Here is a 27,418-nt window from a genome sequence, read left to right as displayed (position 1 = left end):
TATTTATCTTTGGAACTAGAAATCTCAGACTGTCAAAATGACTCAAGGTGTTTAGTACAAAGTCTCAAGTTATGTTCCCCCATTGTTTAGGTATGGAACTCAGCTTGATGTTTATTAGGCTACCACATATTATAGTCTCTCATTGATGCCAACTGCACTAGGCATTGGAAGAAACCTACATCACCAGCAACGCCCTACAGACTTCATCAAGAACATCAAGTTTCTCAAATCCTTTCCATCAAGTAACTTAATTTCTAGCCATTATCCTACACAATGCTGAAGAAATTTAACATATTAAGAAAGAAAAAGACTTAAATATTATCTTTTAACACCTCCCATACTAGTTTTCTTTCACTTCTCCCACTATAAATTATAGCAATCTTAAATCAAGTAGTAGAGTTCTTTTAATTCATGGAGACAGAGACTGGTTTTGAATGCAGTAATTAGTGTGCTCCATCAATTCAGGCAGGATATCAATTCAGGCAAGAAAGTAAAATAAAAGAATAGTAAATCGAGCTACAAAAAAAAAAGAGCAATAGAGGAATGGTAAGACATGATCTTATATCAAAAAATGAAAACTGGATGTATACCTCTCAGTTATTTTGAGAAGTTCTGATCCTACAGTGCCATATAATGGGTGTAGAGCTGTACATGAAGAGCTGCACATTCAATCACGCTTAAAGGAAAACAGTCAGGCACACAAATGCACCTCTGATATAAAGAAAATCAGCTTCCCTCTAAAATTTTAGAGAAAGGAAAGCCTGACAAATTTCCTTGAATAGTAAGGTGTTGCTTTTTTTTTTCTTTTTATAAACCTGTACACAGTAATGTCTTCATTCTCAGCCTAATGAAAAGAGTTAGGTTTTCAGATAATTACACATGAAGCAACCTCAAACTGACTAAGTTTGAAGTGCCTAAAGAGCAACTGACAAACATGATAAATTAAGCTGGGGTGAACGCTGGAAGTTGGAGTGGACTTCAACCACTGTTTCAGCTACCAACATGACAGCCAATTTGGGTGTTCAAATCAGCATCAGAATCATGGAATATTTTTTTCACAAATCTACTGTTTAGCCTGAATATAGTCTGAACATAAGGGTGTACCAACTCCTTTCAGAACCTGTGTGTTTAAGCAACCGTAAGTATAAATAAGACTTATTCAAATAGTTATGTTCACAGCTTTCATGTGTTTTAACTCAAAGAGCTAAAGTAACTAGACATTTGTACCACAGGAGATCAACTCTGATAGAAGCAACATTGGACTCCTAATATCAGTGAGACAAAATGATTTGATTAAAGGATGCTGAAGTACAATCCACGTATTATCAGAAGATTTGGTCTCATGGGACACTCAAAGCTAAGTAGCCTGCTATTTAGTGTTTTCCAGACAGAAGTCATCTGATGGAATAAGAAATAACTCCTTTACTTGTAAGAAAATTGTTTAGTTGCAAAGTCATATCAACCTGGAAAAAAGTTAAAAGAACGGCCAAATTTCCTGTAATAAAATTAAAACATGCTAACAACCTTGTAAGGGGAATTACCACAACACATGTTAACCAACCTCCCTGGTCCCGCGCAATGAGCTCACAGAAGTCATGATGTGTACAGGCTGTATCCTACGTTGTTTCCATTCTTGATTTAATATTTCAGTTCTTTCCAGTATCTTCTGACGATTAGAATTAAACATACTCTAAAAATTAATCACAATTGTAAACATTACAAATAAATCAAAGACTATGAACTCATCTGCTAACATCTTAGGGCATCATAATATACACTAAAACAAAAAAAAAAGTTGCTCAACACTGATCTGTCGCAGTTTTGTTTAAGTGCCAGTCAGACTCTATTATAGATTGTTATCCCTTTCTTTGACTGAAACAAAAGTTCTCACATTTAGAGCCTTAAAGGTTTAACATGGAATTAAATTCTAAAGAGAATTAGAAAGAGTAGGTGGCTAAAGGAACTGCCATACTTGCTCTCCAGTCTCTTCTGATACTTAGCACACTAGATTCAATCACATACAAATGTATCACACCTATGTATAATATCAGAGTTAAGACAAGATTCAGTGTGTTAACAGAATAGTTCATGAAACTATTATTGCAGTTGTTAACTGTGGGACAACTTTCATAGTCAATTCAACTCATACTTCAAATGAAAACTGGTTTTGATATCAGTTTTTAAACAATGGAACCAAAAGATGACATACCTTTACTTCATCTGCACGTCGGAACCTCTTGAGCTGCCTCAGTCTCATATATTCTGATTTCACACGCTTTCGCCAACAAATTGGTCCCTTCTCAGATTTTTTTCCGGTTTGACCCATGATTATCCTACAAGAGACAACGTCATATTAATACTACCAAGCCCATCCCCTCTGCTTACAGAGGAAGTTAGAGCAATGGGAAAGACAGGATAGAGATATTCCTTTAATACCTATCATACCTAATTCCTTTCAATCATACACTTGGAACACCATCCCAGTCTAACTAACAACCACCACCATCATCCATACTTAAGTGATAGACACTGAAAAAGTAATTTTAGTTACAAATCATGGGGACCATTCACATTTGGTTTAAGCACTCCTAATAGCTACATAAAGCAAAGTATCTGATGTATTTCAAGGAGTAAAGCAGAACAAACCAAAACCCCCACTGCAAAGAGATAGGTTAGAATCCATACAAGCAGTCTTGTAAATTAGATTCTGGGCAGCAGTGTTCGAGACAGACAAATCTTCCCCTCTTCACAGGAAGGGTCATTAAGATAGTAAACCCTGCAATAGGCTTCTAGAGTAGATTTTGAGCGCACAGATGTACCAAGTACAGTCTTCCTAGTCATCCACTCAATTGCCAAGGAGTTCTAGAAATTCAGACATACATAAATTGAGACAGCGCTCGCTCTTTTCACAGGTACTCTATGAACAACTAAACTATCTAGCTGTTTGCAAACAGGACACAGATTCTACTTTTACTGCTCACCCAAACTAGTACCAAGTGCTTCATTTTTATGTTTCACAACCATGGCACTGAAGTTGTATTTTTATATTATAGAAACTGCTAGAACATGTAAATCTGCTCAGCATTTTTCAAAGTCAAGGACCATATACTACACCCATGCTGACAACTCTTTTGGAAGCTTTCATAAACAAAGCCACTACTACACGGAAGGCTTGCTTCCTCTCCAGAGTCAGACTGTAACAACCTATGATATTTCACTGAACAGCTCACAATAGCCATCAGAGGCTGAAAGACTTAAGTGCCCAGTTGCCCAAGAAAAATGCCTTCTCAAACGAGCATAATCAATAAAGGCTAGAATTGTTTCTGCTCAAATTATCAAGGTAAAATATAAGTAAAGATGAACAGAAATGTACTCTTCAGGCTTGAGTCCAATGCCCAGTGCCACAATTTCTGCCACACCACTCCACACCTGGTAGTCACGGGTAAAGACTTACTCAATTTAAAGATCTTTGTAGGCAGAGTTCAATTTTCAGCAGTTTTGTACCAAGTGGATTTGAGTTTTGCCAGAACTCATGATAATCTTGAAAAGAAAAATCATTGCAGAACCTGTTTGTTCTCAATACTATGCCATAATTTACATTAATTTACAATCATTACAATGTAATCATTGAACAAAAAGTAATAGTCTAAGAGCCTTACACGTATTTATATGCAAGACAATATTTTGAAAGAAATCATGCTGGATATTCAGGTTGAGACTGAAATCAAACAGCAAAATTGCTAACCCAAATCATGGGAAGTATCCTTTCAGGGAAAAAAAGGCAAGGCATACATGTTTCCCATAATGCAAGAGAATCTGACTACACATAGTAAAGACAGTAGACAGTAAACTAGCAGGGAGAAGTCAACCTAGAGCAAAGGAGTCAAATACAGCTGATGTGTTTCCATGCCTCAAGGCAGCAGGTAGAATCTACCTGTATTTCATTTACCATAACACAAGTGATTACAGGAGAAAGATTAAAGATAAAAAAGAAAAAATCACAATCCATTCATGTTAGAGTACAGTAAAAAGAATTGGTGATTCAAAATGCACTATAATATTGATTAGAGAACGGCATAGAAGCATTATGAAAAAAAAAGCAAATGCATAGTATTACATGCTAAACTAAGAAAAGGAAAATATGGAAAAACATCCCATTAACTGAAAATAAATCAGACACTGAATAAATAATACAAAGACTATCTCAATTTTCAGGTAATATAGAATATCAAAATCGTCTCAGTTAGGATTCAGCCAAAAGACATAACAAGTATGAAGGAATTCAAATGATAAATGAAACCTCAGCTGACAACACTGAAGTAGCACATCCCATTAAAAAGAGAACAAAGCACAGCTTATGTTTACTTACTCTAATACAACATTGAGTACAGTCCTTTTAATTTTAGATATTTAGAAAATCATAAGTGATTCAGGTCTAAAAATAGCATTCTCAACTAAAATTAAATTTCCAGATAAGCCCTAATCAAAAGTATATCTGCGTGGAAAACGTATATGATTAGGTTAATAATAATAATAAAATAAACAGAATTCCCATTATCATAATAGATCTGAAATACTGCCTCAGAAGACCCCAAAATTGGAGCCTAAGACCAGAGAAAAATATCTCCATCTAATAAACAAGTATATTCAATTTACCCAGTAATGAACATCATGGTTACATGATGTGCTAAAAATGGAAAGAAAAATAATTCATACTCTACAAAACAAATGCTTCCTTTTAAAAAAAAATACACACGCAGGTCATTCATCTGATAACAAATGAGTTACAAAAACACACTTGTACTAGTTTCAAGCTGCTATTTGAGGTACAACATGGACAACTATTTTAGTGTTGAAGGTACCAGATTAAAAAAATCCTAGAAAAGAAATACGCTACAACTTAGTATAAGCAACAGTAAGAACCACTTCAAGATAAAGTAATAATGTTAATGTGCAAAGATCATTGGGATACACACAATTCATTAAGTCAAATACGTACAAATTAGAAACGTCCTTTAAATGGCAAGTCCATCGTAAAACAAAAAGCACTGAGTAGAAAGAAGAATACACATGTATATGTTAAACAAAAATTACAGCTAAGAAAAATGCAAAGTGTTACGGATTGTGTAATATCAATATCATAATATGGATTGTATGGGTTGTATAATACCAATTATGAAAAAAACCTGTTTTCAATTATTATTGCTTTTTTTAGCAGCAGTTTTCCAAGCCAAGTGAACCATATTTGTAAGTTTCTGGGCAGTTGAACATCACCAAAGTAGAATTACATTACATTTTAACAGATATACTGCAGTAAAAGCAATTGTTTTTTTGGCCCCATGTCTCAGAAGAAAATATTAATGCATTTTCATAGAGGACAGAGTTAATTCCCATGGTGCATCTTCATATTAGGACTATAATAAAATGCCAAAGACAGTTCCTAACACCAGCCAGAAGGTCCACAAAAAAACTATGCAGAAACTAAGCCTGAGAATATGTGCTAAGGACACGGACAGCCTATGCTGGGTCATTGCCAGGAGAGGGGGGGAAAAAAAAAAAAAAAAAATCAAAGATGGATTCTTACAGAAGGATGCTGGACACCTCCTTTCAGGGATGGAGGTAATTTAAAAGACTTCAGACAAACATCAACGTAAACGCGGCTTCTGGAGCAAATCCAGGACTTGTAAAGGTGCTCTCTCAAACCTACTGTTCAATTATTTTCACTAGTACTTGTGTGTAAGGAAAACCTTTTCCAAATCACCTTCTTCTACAATTTCTGTAGTTCACATATGTATGCAACTCTGAGCTGCAAACTACACTTCACTACACAAGAAAAAAGGTTGTACATTTTCATGAAATGATTTCGTACAGGATTTGCAGCTAAGGCTGCAGAACAGAAAAGCAAGGAATTTTTAAGACTGATTTGTCAAAACTAGTTAACTTTCCATTAAAAGGTTTCCAAATATTCCCTACAATATCACAAGCTAAATTCCATCTAATAGTTAAAGCTGTCTTAAGACAGCATAATGTTAAACAATTTACATTTAGCAAATATAAACATGATTCTGGAACATCTTTGTGCAAGAGTCTGATTCAGACAGCTCCCAGTCGAATCCTTCTCGATTTTCCTTTCTGAATCCTGCTATTTCTTTTGCTTATTCCCCCCCCCCCCCCAATTTGTTCATCCTCTTTGATGAAACTGCCTGCAGAAAGCGTGTAATTGCTCAAGATCTCAGTCCTGAGACTTTTTTCTAAAGGAAAGAGACTATGTAGTCAACTCAATCATTATTTATAGGCAGATTATCTCATCTCAAAAAAAAAGCGCAACTCTAAAGCAGTTATCCTGTCTCTAGAGAAAGCTCATTTCCCAAAGCACAGAATGACTTCCTTGCAGAACCTGAGCTAACCTTGCCTGATCATACCTAGCTTCATACTACAGAGAAAAGCCCTGCCAGAGCTTCCTGCACCTATTTGCAGAAGAGGCAGCACTGGGAAATGCAGTGAGACACACCAAAGAAGTTCTAGCTTCAGCTTGGTAAAGTCAAAGATGGATAAACTCTCTCATTCCAGACTGGGCAACCATCCTGACACCACAGAAAGCAAGGAGATGCATATGCCCCACCTAAACAAAGTCCCAGGGATGTGGTTGAGTCACCATCCCCAGAGGTCTTTAAAAGACATTTAGATGTAGAGCTAAGTGATGTGGTTTAGTGGAGGACTTGTTAGTGTTAGGTCAGAGGTTGGACTCTGTGATCTTGGAGGTCTCTTCCAACCTAGACGATTCTGTGAACATTGAGCAGAAGCTACCCAGTCTTTCCACAACACAGGACTGCAGAACTCAAGTGACCCCACACTGTCTCCTCCGTATAAGTGTCCCTACACTCTTCTCTCCAGCTCTCACACCATCCTTATTTTTCCCATTACCAATAATATCACAACTAATTCCCTGAGCTATAGCAATTTCATAGTATTAACTACACAGGTGGGTAGAATTGGCTGTTAATTATATTAATGGAAGGACTAACACAATTTGAAGCAGAGCAACAAAAGAAAAGTAACAGAAATAATGCCTCTTTTTGACCAATGAGGAGCCTTAACTATGGTATTAGGAATGAGATATACCAAACCCACCTAAACAGTGACCAAGAAAAACAGTTCAAGAAAAAAAAAAAAAAAGGACAGAGGTGTTCTTTTCTGTTTCCATTCATGCTTGCCTAGCTGGCAAAATGAAAAACAAACAAAACAAATGAAAAACAACAAAATATGCAAGTGTCCTAGAGCATGCATGCTTGTACTAAAACTCCATTAAGCATTTCATAACGAAGTTTTGTACAAGATCCGTAAGCTTTACAGTGAGTTTTAAAAAAGTCTGAGTGAGCTTAAGTCAGACAACTACTAAATGTCAGCAGCCAAAGTGTATACAATACATCTAGAATTCACAACAAGAGACAATTAAGTACAGAAAAATATCCATTCATATTGCTGTTTTGCCTACAGAACATACAAATAGCCTTATTTAAAAACAACATCCTATTTTTCTTCAATCGCTTTGGCAATACCCATCAGTAATAAACAAGCACGTGGATAATCCTCTAAATTAGGCAGTCTATTCAAGCAGTCATACTGCTGTCAAAGACTATATTTAAGCTCCTCTGGCTACCCTGCCAAATTTCAGGAAAAAAATTAAAAATTGCAAAGCATGAGAGCATAAATGAGGGGAGTCTGCCCTTATAAAAGAATATTATTAATTCTGTAACTGTGCTTAATATTACACAATATTTTAAGCTGTAACAATATTACATTATCTTCTGACAACTCAGAAATTCTTTTTGGAGATATTTAAGAATTTAAACATACTGTGCACAGCACAACTTTCAAGTCCTTTTTTTTGAATTTTATATATGCTCAAAATGTTATTCATATTACTTCAGTTGTATGTGTACTCTGAAACAACAATGCACTTAGGAGCACTCAACCAACAATTTCAATGCTGAGGGTGAGGGGAAGAGAATACAAAACCCAACAGACAAAGTACCTATGCAACTTGATGCAAACCGATGAACAATCAAGTCATAATGTTTTTGTTCCTAGAGTAATGAAGGAATAAAATAATTCAGTTTGAGGATGGTGGGAGGAAATACTACTTCCAGAACCTCACAAAGCCAAATGTGAGACCTTTCACATTTGCTTCTCAGAACCTCAAGAAGTAGGGGAACTTACTGAACTCCACAGACCTGCTCAGCAAACTACATCCCACATCCAGACCTCCCCCACCTCACTGACAATATGAACACAGTGACATACTGTCATTACGTTCTTTGGACTGATGCACTAATAAGCACAAAGCACGCATCTCAGCTAGCTTCATGAACTATCAACTTCAAATGGCATAAACTTATGAATTTAGATTCAATACTACATCACAAAGATACTCATCCAAGTTGAGGGATGTGATTCTTCCCCTCTACTCTGCTCTCATGAGACCCCACCCGGAGCCCTACACAACTTGTGCACAGCTACAAATCAGGAGGGCATCGTGAGGAACTTTGGCCAACACTGGGGAGGAAATAGTGCGTGCCATTATACCATAAAGAGGCCCTGGTTTTATACATCAGTTTGCTCTGGAGTAGCAGACATGCTCTTTAGCTGTAAGCTGTTATCAGATCCAGACAGCACACATGTCCCTCAGACTATGCATATTCAGTTTTACTAATGACAAAATTACCATATATTAAACCCTATCTGAAGTCATTATTGAACTTCTTCACGCATCTACAAAACTTGGGTTCAATTACGAAAACCACACCTTTCATGTTATTTTCTTCAAATTAGAAAAAAAAAAATTGTTCAGGAAGCATGACTTAGGACAATTCATGTTCAACTCAGAAAGCAGAATTTTAGCAACAGGAAGGAAAAAGGATTAAAGTCTTCTCCATAAGCTTAAACATACAAACAAAAAACCACAGCCACAGCTTCACTAGAAAAGAAACAAGACAAATATCAATTACCAACAGCAATGCATTCAGTGTATACCTTAAGGTCTAACTTCACAGCACTTTTAACTTTCCAAACCCATCTAATAAAAAACTCAAATGATCTTCATATTATTGGATTTTACACAGCACAAAGCAGTATTTATATATTATGTTGTTATACTACTAAATGATTGCTCAGCTACAGCCAAGTATATATCAGCTACGTTAAACCAAACTTTATTACTTAGAAACTCTTGGAAATGTATTTTTAGTATTTTACTTCATGCAGTCTAAATGCAAAACAAGCCAATACTATTTACGAACCTATTCTAAAGGCCTTCAGAGTAAGCAGTTTCCAGCACACTCTTATTACAATTATCAAGCACCTAAAAATAAACCAACATATACATATTGCCAGACTTCAAAAAATGATGTCAAATATAATTATAAATAATTGCTGTAATCTGCCAGGCCAGAATCTGTATCCTTCATTTACTCCAAACTTCTATTAACTGTGTAGATATTCACAAAAAAACTCTGGTCAAGAAGTAGTATTACTCTCAGGCAAACTAAGAAAAATTGTTTACTTCTGTGATTTCAGAGCTGCTAACTTCTTCCCTATTAAGTTATGCAAGTTAAAGGGTGAGGGGAAAAGACACCCCTGCATCTGAATGGCTTTTTTACCTGTGCTACAAGCACAGGTGTGCTCGTAGCACACTGTCTATGCCTAGACGATTTATAGCTGCTTGCTCCTTTGCTTTCTGAATTTTCTAAAGAAATACAAAAATAGTTGTCTTTCAAACTTATCTGTGTAAAATAGCATGTCCTCATTTCCATGGGAAGAAGCATAGTCTCAAGGCTGTCAGCTCTCCACTGTCAGCTTCTGCATTTCAGACACCAAACCACATTGACTAACTAAAATCTCTGGGTCAAATACAACATTGGAAAGATTAGCATAGTTTATTAATAATATTCCACTACAGCACATTCACTCTACAAAATTTTTCAGTGATAGATGAGAATAAACTGTAGTGTTTTTTTACTGTCATATATTATAGAAACATGGTGTTTTAAGTTTATAGTGCAATTCAACTTGTTTAACCAAGAAATACTTAATTCCTATCTATGCTTTAAAGCATACTTCATGTTATTCCATATGCTGAAGATCTTTATCATTAAGAATATTTAAATGTAGGCATAAGACTTTCATTAAATATTATCAAGTTAAACGATCTTCCTCAGACATTATTTAGTGTGAGTTTCACCTAGAAAAGACGCCATTTATCCTTTGTATCAGTGGCTCCACACGCCTCATCTCTACCTCTAGTCAGCCTTCTCTATTGTAAGACCTAAGTGCTTATGATTCTGTTAATCAAACTAGGTCAGGAAAAAAAAAATCTGGCTGAACAGCCCAGAAAATAAACATACTTGGGTTTTCAAATACAAATTTTCAACAAAACCAATTCCACAGGCAGGTTTGTTCAGCAGCCACAGGAATACTTGAATCAACACAAGGGAAGGGGGTAGAAACAAGAGGCAAAGAACTGAAATTGGAGAGGCTAGGAGCTTACGCCAGCCCTGCCTTCAACAGAAGTGTTTGTCAAGCCACACTGTATCACTGCCACAGTTTTACCAGCACCTAAATGTTATCCTTGCCAACCAGAAGCATTTAGTAAGACACCCATGCCAGACCTGCCACTCTTTGGCCACATAAAAGCCAAGAGGTTTGTCATGGCCTACAAAGGCTTAACCTCTGTTGCACTCAGACAATATCAAAAAAATATATTTATGAATCTAGGCTATGTAGGTAACTCTAAACAGCTCATCTGTCCTTCCTCACTCTGACAGACATCAGTGGCTATGGCTGATGTAGGCTAATATACCACTCTTGACCAATTCTAGTAAAATTCTGTGTTCTGCAAGAACATTCTTGATTACTCAAGAGATGGAAACTCTTAGAGAAGCTATCAAATACAAAAGTAATTTTAACAACGTATGGAGAAGAACCATCAACTTCTTCAGATATACCAATGCCTTAACCCTGAATTAAAGAGGAATGTCTGCATGTGAAAGTAAGCATCCCAATCTCAGAATGACTCCTTTCCCTCCACTTTGAAGTTCACGGAACACCCCTGGTTTACAAGTAGAATTGAAAGCCTGTGTTCCAGTAGCAGCATGGGCACCAAGGCATGTTAGTACCAGCCCTAACTCCCAGACAGATGGGTAACAGCCATAGACAGACTTTCCAAGTAATATGGCAGCACCAAAAGCAAGTCTGCTGCTATAAGTAGACATTTTTCTTATTTTCTTATGAGCAGTCTCATCACAATTAAGCTCCTATTTATTATAGTACTGTCTGTTACTTGCAATTAGCATTTGCAACACTAGAATACATTTTAAGTAGTGAAATCCTTTCAAAATTAGCAGTCTGTCCCTACAGTATTGTTTCTTTGAGATAACAGCTTATAAGTTGTCACATTCAAGGCCAGTGCACTCCCTCCTCCCCAGCGTGCAAAATCATTATTTACTAATGTATTAACAGTTGCCTAATACAATTTAATTTTAAGGAAGAACATTCCAACTTAACCAAGACTTAAAAGCACATTCACATATCAATTTGCTTTTGGAAGGTGGTGACAGTATCCTAATGTACTTCTTGGCTAGAACTGGAAAGGGCAATGAAATCTGAAAATGGCATACATTTCTTCTCTTCATGATCTGCCTACATTACCTCTGCATCTCTGATAGAATTGACAGGGCAAATACGCAAAGTTTGATTGTGATGATTAGTTCTGCTAAATCAGACCTTTTCTCCCCTCAGAAGAGGCTGACTGGTCTTGAACTGGACCAAAAAGTCAAAATTACTCATGTTGGCAAGGCTAACACACAAACTGTCAGGGAAGAGCCATGAAGACAGGGTCACAGGTATGAAGCAAAGCCTCTTTCTGTTGATACCAGCAAACTGCTTGAGCATTTTCCCAGCTTGCCTTAGACGGGAACAATAATCTTCCATACCACGTGTAACATACTACTCACACTAATCTTTTTTCTTTACAAGTCTACACACAATCAAAGCAGTTAACATGGCAAAGTTCTTCTGTGTGAGTAGTTTAAGAACTGTGCTTCCTGCTCTTGCTCTATTAGCTAAAGATTGCCCTGAAAACAATGCAGTGAGTGGGCAAAATAGTCTGTAACTTGCCAGTGGAGGACAGGTATAGAAGATGTCTAACAAATAAGAAGTCAGCGCAAGCTTTACAGTTCAGTTTTGCCTCATACATCCCATGACAGCCATTCACAACAACTCTTTATATTCAAATCAACAGTTAACAAAAGTTATTTTCCATTTCCTATTATTAGTACAAGTCTAAGGCTTCAAGATATGGTTTTGTCTATTCTTAAAAAAAAGTAGAAGAAAACTACATGGAGGGATCCAAACTCCTAAACAGCCTCTTTTAAATATGTTACACTTTTACCTGTTTTGTGGCCTTATCAAAGTTGGAAGTCATTTCAATAATTTAAACAAATACATAAAAATTCCAGTAATAGTGTGCTGTCTCATACAAATCAGCACTAAACCCAGATGACCACAGAACTTGAGTACTGTTCTAGCCCTTCTATGGAGACAGGCTAATCTGTGCTAAACAAAAGTACAAAAAGGCAACAAGCAAGTCTCAGAGAGGGATTTCACTTTAACAACAGGAGAAAATGCTTCACAGCTAGTGCAATCCAGCACAGGAACACATTAAGCAGAGAGGTTCTGGAATCTCCATTTGCAAAAACATTTTAAAAGTGGTCTGGAAAAGACACCGAATAGCCTGATGCAATTTCAGTGTTGGCCTTCTCTGAACAGGAGACTGGATCAGATAACCTCCAGATTTCCTAGCCAACCTAAACTATTCTATGAGCCAGTAAAATTCTGAGGTGGGCCTGCCATCTCAAAACCAAAGGCCACACTGTTTTTAAAGCTGATGCTACCAAGCTTGCTTGCTGTTTAAATTGCAGTTTAATATTTCAGAAGATGAAAATATTCACCACTACACTCTAAAATTCTTGATATTTTAGTTAGCTACATGTACAATTTGGAAAACAACAATATTAAGGGAAGAGTAATTTCTGAATTTAAGTGTTTAGGAGCTTAATCAGATTGCAATCTTTAGTTTGGTATGTAATCACTGGTTGTTCTCATCAGTGTAAACACCCTTTGTGCTAGAGTCTCCTTCAACAACTTCATCAACTCGTTAGTTCACATATTCCTTCCCACTACAAGATTGCATTTGTTCATTTGGAGAGTCCGTCTCTGCTTAACAGAGCAACTGGAAACTTCAGCTCCTCCTCATATAAAACATAAAAGGTAGAGAAAGCTCTTCACTAATTATGAAATGTATTCTAACCACAATGTTTCATACTCTCCATAAACTTACCAACGTTTTTAAAATGAAGAAGTTAAGATGCAGTGTTCTTTCAAAGCCAGACAAAGCAAGAAGATCACTTTTTCTAAAACCAGAACAGAGTCAAAGTAGTAACTTTGCAAGTTCTGCTTCAAGAAACCATCATTCACTGTCTGAATTAACGTATCAGGGCAACAGGCTCTCACTCAACTCCAAATAAAGGTGTTATTTGTTGTTTTTGTTTTTTTTTTTTCAAAGGGAGCAGGACCAGAGAAATGAAGGAAAATGAAAGAAAAAAAATGGGAAAATTAGCTGAGAAAGACTTGTAAAGGGCTGTTTTTTCAAGTGAGCCTTCTTCATATTCTAATAGAGTTCTTCTTATAGCTCAACTTCTGTGCCTTTGAAGTGTCATTCTTTGCCAACCTTTTATTTACTATAATTTAAGTGAATAAAGCTTTACTTTGTTCTTGGTGTGGTTAAGATCAGGAGCCCGATCTTTACCCTGGAATGTTAAATACTATTTTTTTTCTTTTTCTTTTTTTTTAAATAAAACCTAAATGTATTCTAGAAGCTATCAATAAGCAAGGAGTACACGTGCACAGTAAGCAACTGCTGTGACCTGCTTCCCTGCAAATGAAAAGTTATGCCTTCTCAATTATTTCTTCCCAAGCACGAAGCTCTCTAGGCCTTGTTACTATCCCAGCAGCCTCTTAAGTTAATAGCTCCCAATTGGTACTTCAGGATATTCAAGATTATTCATAATTTTTTCTATATTCTTTAACCAAGAATTTCAGCTCAAAGTTAAAAAATATCTTTCTTTGCTACTTAAAAAAAATTTCACCCTTTTACAGCTACCTTTAAGGTATTACTCATCCAGGAGCGTATTTTCACCTTGTGAGCAACTGATTTTTCTACTTTCACTTCCAGGATCTTTCCAGTCCTATTGCATTCAGTCTAATGCTAAAGTCACCAGCTTCTTTTTGCTGCGTTTGTCAATCCTTATAGTTTTAAAAACATTGAGTAATTCTGAGAACACACAAGAGCCATTTTTCTTATTCAAAAAAAGATCATTTTTACATTTCATTTCAAGTTTTAAAGTTACTTACTCTTCCTTGTTAAACCAGTCCCTCACCCTTTCACATTCCTTTATTAGGAATAATTCTTTACATCTCACTCTTTCAAAAGAGGTTTAAAAAAACACTACTTTGCAGCATATTCACTATTTTGACTATCACATGCTATCTTGATTCACATAGCCATCACACACAAAATTACTATAGACGTCATTTTTTCTTACAGCAATATGAATGGCTATGACTGAACTACAAATACAGTTTCATGATGTATTTAATCCAATTAAGCTACATACTTCTGTCAAAATTGCCAGCCCGCTGTTCACTCACTTGTTCATACCGTTACCTTTTAGTGTCCTAGTCTAGCAATTGCATGAGTATATGCCGAATAAAGTAATTAGCTGTAATGCATACTTGTTTATTTGCAGCGTAACTCCCCAAACTAAAACTAGTTGGGAGTAGTTACTAATTCACTATAACATAAGCAAAACCTTGTAACTGAGCTGATCATTGTAATCAGTTTCCTTTAAATGGCTGATTACAGCCTTCCTATGAGAATAAGGCTGACGACCTCATTCTGCATACATCCTTTACCGTAACTTCTGATACAAATGGCAAACATAAATCATATGTGACATTACTTAGAGATAACTAAGTTATGCTTTCTGCAACATACTCATAAAGGTCCACAAGTGCCCTGGCATTATGAAATGTTGCAGTATGAATTCTCATTTTATGAAAAACAGGAAAAAAAAAAAAAAAAAACAAATAATGAAAAACATGCAGACACCAACTTTACAAACCTACCAGCAGATTCACTTAGATGCCACTGTAGTTAACCACAGTTCAAAGACTCACTGACATGCCTGTTCTCTGTTCCAGCCACATAACAATTATATATGCTATTTCACAGTAGCTAGTCCTGCATTGCATCCCTAGACCGTGCTAGGATATGCTTTTATTTTAGATGTTAGGAATTCTAATCTTCTGTCCAGTTATCAGCCGGTTGGAAAACCCTGTTTTCACCCCCATGCCTAACTCATGACTTCTGCTTGCTTTGGGCACATCTGCCTCCTTTAATCAATCATCATTTCTCATCTTTAACATTTAAGTGAATCTTTTAAAAAAAAAAAAAAGTTTCTCATCACTGACCAAAGATTATACCAGACAAAACCTGTACAGACGGCTTGGACTTTCAAGTGTCACCGCTACTTTCTGCTGGCATTGCTTCAAAAAGACTTTTACCTGCCACTTGTTTGTGCATCTGTGCTATCACTTCCCTCCTGACAGCATGAGTATTTTTGTAGCCAGTCACTGACAGACGTGAGAAAGTCCTTTGGCTGAAAACACCTTATGTCTCTTGACTGAAGAAAAGTGAGCATCTACTGCTACTGTCCCCACCTAGCCACACTGTGAAACTCTGGCCTTACACATTCAATTTCCAACTCCTCCTGAGAGTGCTAAATGCCTAAGACTGAAGATCAATTTCTGAATGTGCTCAACTCATACTAAAACTCATACCGCTCTTTTCTGAGATGCTTACATCAGAGTAAATCAAGACAGGAAGGAAACAAGTCAGTTCTAGTGCTCTAAGAACTGACATTTTCTTTAAGCATTTCCCCCCCATCTGATTTTTTTTAATGTATGAATTTGCTTCCCACAGTATTTTATTTCTTGCTTTCTCCTAATAATTAATTCTCTCTTGCTTTTGTCTATTTTTTGTTCATTCACACAGTTTAACACTATGTTTTTTAAATATTCTTTTCAGGAGTTTCTACCACTATTATAAATTGACTGGCACATATTAGAAAACCCCAACCAAGAAAAAAAGAAAAACACTGCCACCTTTACCAAGGCATAGGACAGGGAAAGAAGAACGAGGAGTCAAACAGATCTTGAATATGAAAGAGGAAACACTCCTCCACTCCCTTTTCCTTCCTGAAAAAACGGAGGAATCTTAATTCATCTTTTTACTATTTTTACATTAGAATATTTTATTTTTTGTGTTAGAAAGCTATCTAAGGAAAGTAACAACTGGTTATTTAACATCTCTTTATCCTTATCCCTTTATCCTTATCCACCAGCATGTTAAACTCGAAGTTTATAAATAACCCAAACATTCTGTAAGTACTTCATAAAATTTATCCCAAATGATTTTTTGGTATCTAAAGTAATTGTAATCAATCTACTTCAAACATGTTTAAGAAACGGCAAACGAAACAGGGAAGAATGCACATGGTTTTGACAAAATTCCCCAGTCATTTTTTAAAACTTTTTGTACCAACTAAAGGTTGATCAAACATGAAGCACTCGAGTAAAATCCAACAACAGAACTGTACCAGAAATGCAGTTTATTGCAGATTTTCCACCAACCATAAGGACAGAAGGCATCGGTTTGAGGACTTGATTTTCAGTAGCGCACTGCCTTTGGATTTACGTTTAAACCATCTCACTTGACAGAAGTCCTTCATTGGGACATTTACTAGTAAAGACAATGGAGAGTTTCACTCTCTTTATTAAAGAAAAAAACTAAATCTTAGTATAAAATTTCAATAGGTTCCTAATATACTTCCTTAAATATGAGTAGGACAAAAAAAGTATGATTTATTTTTAGACAGCCATTAAATATATATAAATATAAGTTTTTACGAGAGTTCTGAAGCAGTTTGCTCATGCTAACCTGTAGCTTTCAAAGCTTCCCTTCAAAAATTAATTCCTTCCTCTGCATCCCAACAGTTTCAGGATTAAAAAAATAAAATTAAAAAAAAAAAGACAATGTATTTACTGAATACCAACCATGTAAGAAGCAATCATTTCAGTGATATTTCTCCCAGAACAATTAAACATATGATACTTTCAGGAAAATGCTGTTTGAGAAATAAAAATGACAAGCTTAGGTACTTGGGGATGTGGGGGAAGGTGAGTAGAAACAGGGAAATTATAACCACTGGGGATTTTTTTTTTTTTTAAATGAAAGATCAAATCAAAATTGGAACTGAAATCTCACTTCAATTTAGGCAACATCAGCAACACCATGTATCAGCAAATAAAACTTTTTTAATTTTTATCTACTCTTATGTCTTTAACTACATTTCCAGGCACAAGTGAGACTATTTGGATCCTCCCCTCCCCCTCAAAAGAATAAAACTCCAAATAAAAGAACAGTAATGAGTTTCAAGCCTGATTTTTATATTGTTCTTTGTAAGTCACCATTAAAACCATTCCACACCTCTGACATAAGATGAAGCCTGGCTGTTTGTCAGAAGACAGTATAGTTTTAGACATAAAACTTGAAATTCTAGTTGTTCAAATGCATACCTCCAAATCTCTCCCCTCACACTCATTCAGATGCCCAGAGGAGTTAGATGACTCCCATGTACATTCCAAATAACCTCTGCTGCCTAATACCTCCACCTCTCAAAATTCAAACCTTTTTGATACCCTGGATAAATCTGACAGAGAAAAGAGCACTTGCTGCAAGCACCTAAGGCATGTCTACACAGGCAAAATAATTTGGGGTGTGAATTTGGAGTTCAGAGACTATTCCACCCTAACTATTTTGCAGACACACCTTTTTTGTTTTTACTCTAAAAACATTAAAATATCTAGAAGTTCATAGTTCAATTCACACACACAAAGACAAACCACACTCCAAACTGAAAAAATCCTGCCACACAACAATTAAGCAGTTCAATAGCTATAACATACTTCTTCCTCTGCATAGGCAAATAGCTTAAACTTTCAGAAACGTTACACATCCATGTATGCAGAATTTATTGCAGATAAGTGTGTCAAATTTTGGAGCTGAATGTGTATTTAGAACATTTGTAAGTTGTCTGAGAAATTCCAAAATAAACTTCAAACAATGAAAGCAAGCAGAAGAGTTACTTAGCCAAATCTCATCCTTAAAGCCCACAAAACAACTGGGTCTAATGCCTATTCTATAAAGCATCCCTATTCTATAAAGCATACAGTGATTAATCCATCAGCAGATTAAATATTGCTTATAAAAGGGTAAAAAGAAAAAAAAAGATCCTACTATTCTAGAATTTTTATTTAAATAGAGAGAATCAATGAGAAACAGTTTAACTTAGAAAAAAAACACACTCCAGTGAAAACTCAGCTCCCTTATGCTACAGATGAGAATTATGAATAGTTCCAAAGCTCTTGGACCAGTTATGTCCCCCAGTTTCAAAGCAATGATATACTGAACACCAGTAATGGTCAAACTATTTTAACACTAAAACAACATATGTCAATCTTCTCTTCCAATAGTTAAAGAAAGGATTCAACTTTGCACTAAACACAGTAGTTAAAAATACTAAAAACATGGCATAAATTGGCAGGCAGATAGCTGAAAGAAGTTATTGCAATGGACAGACTTTACGTTCTTCCTAGTTACAAGTTGTATCATAAAATCAGAGAGAGGATAACTTAATGACTTTAATCCATTTGCCGTGGCATAGTTTTTGCAGGTATATCAGGTCTTTCTGAAAACAAACCTGATTTCTCACAGAAAAAGCAAACTAAGTTCCATCTCTAAAATTTCATCTTATTAGTTAAAAGTAAGATCAGACACCCACGCAGCAGAAATACACAATTTACCAGATCCACTCACCCTAAGAAACATGGAAAGGAAAGCAGCTCACAATTAAAATACACACAGTTACTAGTAAGATTTGAGTTTCCTTCTTTTCAAATACTTTATTTCTTTACGTTATGTCTAATGGCTTTGAGACTTAAACTGAACACACTGGCCATGAAGAGAGAATACACAGCAAAGAAACAGAATCAACCACGAAAAAGGCAGAATGAAAGAAGGAACCCAATGCAATAGAAATTGACAAAGGAAACAGCCTGGGTCTAGATTAAAAATAATAATAAAATTAAGACATAAAAGGAAACCACACTCTCCTGCAAATATTTCTTTTAGTTCACATATTAGAAAGCCCAGAGTGTAGACTGCAATGTGCACCACTTTGCTTGCATAGCTACACATACATCATTTAAGTCAGCACCATACACATATATAAAAGGTGATAAAATAGAAAATTTCTAAGTACTCCTGAAATGTCATATCAAAGAAGTCTTTATCTGAATAGAGAATGATGGCAGCACTGACAGCTTTATCTAAGATTATATTAACAAGTGAGGTACCTGAAAGACAAGCTTTTGAAGTACTACGTCACATTTTCAAGCAATTGCCAATATTGAACTGATCCACTCACATCACTACATCGTTATTGTTTGTCTGCAGCAGTTAGAACATGCCTGGTATCTAACTACATTTCCAGATGGTCTTCTCACCTTAAAAGTACTCCTGATTTTACCATTACAAAAGAAGCACTGTATGCATTATGAATCTTTCCATGACAATAGTGCTCTTCACCAACTGAAGAGGTACGGTCACCAAAATACTCTAAATTCACACTTCAGCCAGGTAACCAAAAGATTCCTAAAATAAGGAATCCACAATAATCTATTTTTTTTTTATACTTTTTCTGGACACAGTAGTGACATCTAAAAGACATCCTCTTCTGTTTTTTTTTTTCTTTAAATGGCAACCAATTTACAAGTCTGTGGTTAAATAATTAGTAATATTTAAGAATTTTTCTTTTTCACTATTTTTTAAAATTATGGTGAAATTCTCAATGCTATATGCAAATGAAAATCTTACTTTTCACTCCTCTTCCTTAGAGTTGCCTCTACCCAAATTTACCTTTTTAATTTAAAATACTTACTCCAGTATTGGAGGTAGTTTTCTCACTGTCATTTGAGGACCCAGACCTCAAGCCCATAGTCTTTACAGGAATCTAGGTGCACAGCTAGAACAAGCCTGCAACAAACTACCTGCAATTACCAGTTACAGAAAATTGCATTGCTACTGCTGTGTTTTTAGAAAACTTCAGTGCTGCTTGCTTGAACCTCAACAGAACCTACTTCCTCCTTCAACAAATTCCACTCTTGAGCTTCACCTCATGCATAGATAGCAAGCAATACACAGCTTCATCCCAGAGTCTTTAACTGATCTCTGTGGGAACAGACAGAATACCTATTTAATAGTTCTTTACATTCTTTTCCTTTTAATCTTTAACTCGACAAAAATCTTGATATACTTAGAGCTAAAAACCAAATCCAAGCAGTCTGCTAAATTGGAACTGACATCCTTGTTTTTCCCCTGTAAAACGTCTCTCCCGTTTTGCACCCGTTTTACACAAGGGTTTGTTTCTTCATCTCACCTTTCCTATTCCCAAGCACAAAGCTTAACTGCAGTCATCACCTGAGGTATGACACCACTAGAATAATTCAGCCATTTAAAGACTGATTTAGCACAAATATTCTAGAATGGCAAGTCATGGATATTAAATGCACAGATACATGTATAAAATACATCTAGAGATACAGACAGCATAGATGCTGTCAACCATCATTTCAATGAGCTCAGCACCAGTCTCCACCTCCGTAATATCAGTAAACTAGAAGGCTGGTAGCAACATTACCGTTAAAGAACATTACAGTTAAAAATAATCTTCCTATTATTGTCCTAGAGCTTCTGTTAACAGTGGTCTTGTTTCCTAAGGTAAGTGCTATTCAAACAATTCATGAAACCATTAAGAATTATATTCACAGTACACAGTCCATTTCTTCAACATTTTTTTTAATCTGGTAAAATGAATTTTCCTTGGGTACATAATTCTGTACAGATGACCTACTTGATTCAGTAAACTTCTGAAAACTTCCTTGCTTAGCAAAGGCCACGTACTGTTCCTTAGATTTTCAGGATCTCTGCTGGTGAAAAAGTTATTCCCCCTAAAACTGCAGTTATTTCTCCAAGTCAGCTACAATGCATTCATTGCAGCAAACCACAGAACTACAGAACATTCATAGGACAACACTAAACTTTTCCATCTTACTTTTGCTCAAGAACAACATAAAGCAAACATTTGTTAAATATACCTCTTGTCAGTATTGCAGCCATTTTTAAAAATATTTTTCCCCCATGACGGTAGTGCTGCCATTTAAAAATGTTTAACTTTGACATTGCAGCTGTGAATATATTAGAATGTATACATAACATATACAGCTAAAGAGGCAGAATCTTTTTGTGAATGGTGACAAGGAGAGTTTTATTTTTTTTTTCTTTACTAGTTTCAAGAGGATTTTTAGAGCGCACCAGCTATTCAGGGATTACAGAAAGTAGCAGTTAGTTTGCACTCTCCGTTTATACAGTCACTGCATTCACTAATGTACTACAAGAATTCCCTGCTCACAAAGCCAAAGTTTCTTTGCAGATAAGCAGAAGCGCAGGAATATATTTACATTTCACCTATGAATGCTGCAATGTTACAGAACAAACATAAATCCATTTAAAGGCATATCTTCAATGAAATCACTTACCATATTTCAGCTTCTTGGCAATTCTAGCTGCTAGAGAGGAAAAAATATAGCAAAGAAAATAAAAAAGGTTGAATTTTGAGTCTCCAGCCTAAGTTGAGACACTACTGTTTTAGCTCATTTTAAACTGAGCAAAGACATTTTACGTTCTTTTGATTATAGGGATTTTTAGTGTTTGCCACTTTTCAGGATAATATTACATATTTAAGATATCCTAGTTTTCTTCTCCCCAGTTTCTTGTCCTAAATTACAATCTTGAATTCTTACAATGATGCAGAAGAAAATAACTATTGACACCTCATAGAACATTTTACAGTCACAGATTTCTCCATATGTTCTTTAGCCTTTAATTACACTTCAGTCCCTGCTGTCAACAGAGGAGGGAAAAATAGTGTACCTTTCCCTCTTTCTTTTTTCCTTAAGGAATACTTTGTAACAAGAAGTGTAACATTTCGATGTAATAAACAAAGCAAGTAAGTGATAAACCACTACCTCTCCAAGTTAAAACATCCTCACATAAGACTTTTCAGTCCATCTCCGGAAGTACTGGAAGCATGCTTTCTGAAAGATACTGTGCATCTTTAACATTCATATTTTAATAACCTAATCTAAAGCAAGAGTAGCTATTGTACGCTGTGGACAAATAATACTCACCCTTCTGAAGATGCTTTATTGTTAACACAAATAAACATTCCCCGGATTCTCAATTTGATATAGACGCTGGGGACAAACAAAGAATGACTTTTTTTTATAAAGATTTATAAATTTTTATAAGTCGCATAAAGAATCTGAATGTGCCAACTCGTGAGAAAGAGAGAACCTTTCCTGTGAGGAAATCATAGTAGGGAAGTGAAGCTTGTACTAGAACTACAGGTAAAACCTTCACTGAAACACGTTAGTAAGAACCAAATTCGTAACAGCTGGATCTACAGTTGCCAGACTTACACAAAGACAAATCTATCCTGCAACAATTTAACAGCCTTGTTCAAATTGTTACATGCTTTTTCTTGGAGACAAAGCATCTGAACTTTCAGGTCCACAGTTGAAAATAAGAAAAAAAAAAAAAAAACTTTTCTCCAGTTCCAGTAAAATACAGACAGTGCTTGTAACTTTGTGTAGGTGACTTCAGCGAGGCACAAGCCCATTATTCCACTACTGCTGCATTACGTTCATCCTGCTACTGGTAATTTCTGAATCACCGCGAATACCTGGTGACACCGAAACCACACACACAATGCTACAACACACCGATTTCTTCATCGTTCTCGGACCACACACGTGCTGCTCCAGGACAGCCCTGTCCAGCACCCTCCTTCACACCTCCTGCCTTCAGAGGCTGCTCTGTGCGCCCGCGCTTGGCCGCGTTAGAGCTGACCCCCGGCACCCCAGCTATGAACCCGGACGCAGCGCCCTGGCAGACCCGAGTCCCCAGGGACCGGGAAGCCCGCCGGGGTGACCGCCCCGCAGGCGCCCCGAGCCCCCTGCCCCGAGCCCCCCGAGGCCAGGGGAAGGATCCCGGCGGGAGGAGGCGCCCGGCAGCAGGACAATAGCGCGCGGAGCCCCCTGCCCGCTGCCCCGGTTTCCGGCACGGCGCGGCACACGCGGCCGGGCGGACCCGTGCCAGCCCCGGGCGGGCCGTGCGGGCTGCCGGGGCCCGGCGGACACCACGGGGGGGATCTCGGAGGGGTGATGGAAGGGGGTGGGGGGGGGACCCCCAGCAGTACCTGGAGCAGGGCCCCGCGGGAACGGCGGCACTGGGCCGGGGCCAGCGCACACAAAGGGCGCCCCGCGCACGCCTCCTCTGGCCGCCGCCGCCGCGCCCGCGTCCCCCCGCCGCTAGGCGCCGGGGCCGAGGGGCGGCTCGCCGAGGGGCCTCGCCCCCTCCCCTTTTCTAGCTCCCCCCCTCCCCAGTTATAAATAGCCGCTCCGCCTGCCCGTGCGGCTCGCTGGCTTACTCACCCCCGCCCCGGCCTCTCGCCGCTGCCGCCGCCGGCAGCCCGGCCCCGCTCCGCCCGCGCCGCCCTCCCGCCCGCTCTGCCGCCCCGCCGCCGCCGGCCGCCGGCTTCACCCTCCCGCACCGAGCGCCAAACGCGGCGGCCCAATCGGCGTCGCGCTCATTGGCGAGCGCCGCGCGCGGCCTCGATTGGACGGGCGCGGACGGGGGGCCCCTTCGCGCCAATCAGGCGCGGCGCGGGGCGGGCCGGGGGGCGAGGTCTCGCGCCCCACGTGCGGGGGGGGCAGGGCGGGGAGGGGGAGCTCTTTGTTCTCGCGCTGCCCCCCCCCCGGTGGGAGGGGGGCGGGGCCGCGCGGGGCGGGGGGCGCGAGGGGATTGGCGGCCCGGGGCGGGGCCGCGCCCCGGTTTGAATCAGTTCGAAAGTGGGAGCGGTAACGGCCCTAACGGCCGCTGCGCGCGGGACCGGGGGGGGGGGCGGTGGGGGGCACAGCCCTCAGCCGCCCTTCGCCCGCCGGCCGGCACCCGGCGCGGTTCCTCACAGCCCTCCCTTGCCCCTCCTCGGGAGCGGGCACGTCTTTCCACTCTTTGCCCGCCCCAACCTTCCTGCGTCTTCACTGAAGAAAATAAAATTTCAGGGACAAGTTCGCCCCGCGATCTTTCACCTCCCCTTGCAACCGTAACTCCTTCCTGCGCGCCCGGTGTCGAGCGCGGTTTCTGAGGGGGAATAAACCCTGAGCCGTGTTCTCACTTTCGCCGTCTCTTCCCGTTGTTGTTTGATAGCGGGTGCCGCCGTCCCCCTCTGCTGTGAGTGGCTCCGTGGCCATGCCTCGTCCGTGGGTGAGGCTCCGAAAATGGGCGCCACGCACCGCGATGAGGTCCTGGGTGACAAAACTGCCGTCTAGAAAAGCACACCCCGTTCCCACATCATTCACTCGGGTTACAAGTCACACGGGGCTCGGGGCTCTTACTCCTGGAGGCGGTATCTTGGAGTGCTTTTACATCCTCTGTCTTTCCACGTGTAAGCATTTAAAATTTCCAAACTTCATCATATATTAAATTTGCAATGAAATCTCAAGAACTGCCATTCCTACGTGGAATGTTCTTGATTTACTTTTTTGACCTTTAAAGAGGTGTTCTACTAGGAGCTTTTTTTTTTTTTTTTTTTGTAAGAGTAAAAAATGTGCAACAGAAATTATTTCTTCTTATGTTTACACGCTACGGTGTGATAGATTGCCATACCCTTCCTCCGATTCTCATGGAGTAGCTGACAGTTTTCAAGATTACATTACGATTGTCAACCTTGCAAAATATTAGTCATTTCTGGAAATTCAGCTATTTAAATATCTATTCTGCCCCAAGATGGCTGCCACCACCAAAATGGCTACCAAGTCTCTTCACAGCTTGGAATTTGTAATTTATTTATTCTGATTGTTAGAATTGCCTTTTGTGAGATCTGGTTTTGGTCAAAAAGTAAAAATACTAAATAAGCACAGGGCACCTTGATTTAAGTAGTACCTCAGTCACAAGGTGGACAAATCTATTGTAAAACCAACGCTGTGAACTAGACTGCAGTACAGCTAGCTTTTTCTCTCTTGCACAGAAAATTATTCGTCTGTTATATCACAAGCTAATGCTTACTGGAAAACAAAATACATTTTGAAATGAATTACTCTTTCTGTTTTGCATTGTAGTTAAACAATCTTTCCTCTGAGGCACAGTTCTAGACTCTTAAAGTGATGAATCTCCTCAGTGAGGATCTCCATTAAGTACTGATTTTCTGATCGCTCGCCGTGGCTGTTCTAAACAACCTGGAGAATTTTGACAGCTGGTTTTTGTTTGTTTGTTTGTTTGTTTGTTTGTTTGCTTCACACGGGTGTTTAATGTTGCAATGAGCTGCTTATAGACTTTCTGGTTTCACAAAGCAAACTACCTGAATTGTTTTCTGTGTATTTTCATGATTAAAGTATGTCTGTTTCAACACTGATCTGCCTGATGAAGAGACATTCATACCAGATCTCTAGGCTAAAATGTTACAAAGGTTTCTGAAAGAATTATGAAATCTGGTATTTTGACGAGTTATTCTGAAAGGAGTCGATTCTGATGGCAGTGTGTAATTGTGCTTCTGAGAAAAGTAGCTAATGCCAAAGAAATATAATGTTTGACATGACAATGAAAATAAAGTCAGACTCAGAAAAAAAGTATCGATTTTTTTTGGACCTTGTTTCTGGAATTTGTTGAAATCCTTTCCCTTTCCCCCCTTTTATATATATAGATAGATAGATAGATAACATTCTGGAAGAGCTTTTTCCATGTTTCCAATACATGAATGAAACAAGTTTGTTCATGTTTTATGCATGACTGTAATAGTAGAATAAAGATTTGTTAATGCTGGATCGCTAATATCGATTAGACATAAAAAGAATTGTTTAACAACATTGCAGGATATTCCTAATTATGATTGCTTGCATTGGGATGTACTTACGTGCCTCTTTCACCGTTTGGATAAAGAGACATATGAAAACAGAAAAAGAGATGCAGCATTAAAAGGCAAACTTAACAGCTGAGTGATTTCTTTTAAAGATTTTGACATTTTAAAAGGTCGTATTTATAAAACGTAGACTATTCTCTATGTGTTATTATTGAAATACCTGTTCTGATAATCTGCTGATTCCTGCAGTCAGAATGACATGCTATTTCTTCCATATTTCTGGGGAATCCAGCAAGACATTAGAGAACTGCCCTAAGCTGAAATAACCACAAATGTTGGCCTGTTTTTCCATTATCTGTCCTGCTTAGTTAAGGAGAGGAGCAGCCAGGCTGCCTCCACCATAAGCCACCCAGAGCAGGTGTGTTGGGGGCTGCATCTATAATTTTTCTTGATAACCTTACGATTTGTTTATCACAGTGTTACTTTCCCTTGCCCTTCGAGACCTAGCTTCAGCAAAGCTGCGCATAGCTTTTGGGTGGGTCTGTTCTGTGGTGCAGTCTGGTGGACTTCACGTATTAGTCACACAGTTCAAAAGGTTCAGTCTGCCTGGTTTTGAACTCAGTTGCTCTTTGATGGGGAGAGAAAGAGGATGCACACCCTCTCCTTGTTGCATCTACCACTGTACTGCCCTACAAGCAAAGCCTGTAAATAATATTTCTTATGGTAGGCCATTCAGAAGTATGGTCTTTGTTTCTTTGAGGTTTTGTTTCTTTGTTTAAGTGTATATTTTAATGCATTCCATGTCTGCTTTGAAAGATGTTTCACATTCAATATTCCTTCAATTCCTAACACTAAGCTGTACTTTACTGGCTACCTTAGCTTCTTTTGTGGATCAAATCCTGAATTTTTGACCATGTTAATTTGGTAAGATTTTACAAAATGTTTACAAACATGGAAAATTATGCACAGAACTAAAAGTGCAGCCTAAAATGATGAATTTGTAACAACATAAAACTATTATGTGCTATGATAATGACATTGTACAAGTCAGCACGTACACAAGAGTTGGCTGTTTTTATGTTATCAATAAATTTTCTCTTTTAGTGTGTTACTCTTTAGTAACAATTAATGACCGTGTTTCGCAACTAGCCATTTTGAGATCAGCTATGTTTTGCCATAACATCTTGATGGTACTTATGGACTAA

At 38.2% G+C, this 27,418-nt stretch overlaps 1 protein-coding gene and 1 long non-coding RNA gene across 9 annotated transcripts in view; one reads left to right on the top strand and one right to left on the bottom strand.

The window, feature by feature from the left end:
- Positions 1-23,912, bottom strand: part of EZH2 (enhancer of zeste 2 polycomb repressive complex 2 subunit) — a 54,668-nt gene extending 30,756 nt beyond the window's left edge. For 3 of the 8 annotated variants that reach the window (XM_035316578.1, XM_035316579.1, XM_035316583.1), the window contains exons 1-2: positions 2,210-2,333; positions 1,562-1,690 (exon numbers count right to left, since the gene is read on the bottom strand). In XM_035316578.1, coding sequence (XP_035172469.1) covers positions 1,562-1,690; positions 2,210-2,326 — 246 coding nt within the window. In that variant the 5' untranslated portion in view covers positions 2,327-2,333. Of the gene's footprint in view, positions 1-1,561; positions 1,693-2,209; positions 2,334-23,790 lie in introns of those variants that run through there. The other 5 variants (XM_035316580.1, XM_035316582.1, XM_035316581.1 and 2 more) reach the window with 4 other exon arrangements.
- LOC118161341 lies at positions 3-11,426 on the top strand. The gene is made up of 3 exons (XR_004747956.1): positions 3-134; positions 10,229-10,233; positions 11,416-11,426. It is a non-coding gene; the product is annotated as an uncharacterized LOC118161341 (long non-coding RNA).
- Positions 23,913-27,418: the final 3,506 nt, after the last annotated feature.

Source organism: Oxyura jamaicensis, chromosome 2, assembly GCF_011077185.1.
Source record: "Oxyura jamaicensis isolate SHBP4307 breed ruddy duck chromosome 2, BPBGC_Ojam_1.0, whole genome shotgun sequence".
NCBI lineage: Eukaryota > Metazoa > Chordata > Aves > Anseriformes > Anatidae > Oxyura > Oxyura jamaicensis.
The sequence above is the reverse complement of the archived record's forward strand: the minus strand, read 5'-3'. Positions and strand labels throughout refer to the sequence as shown.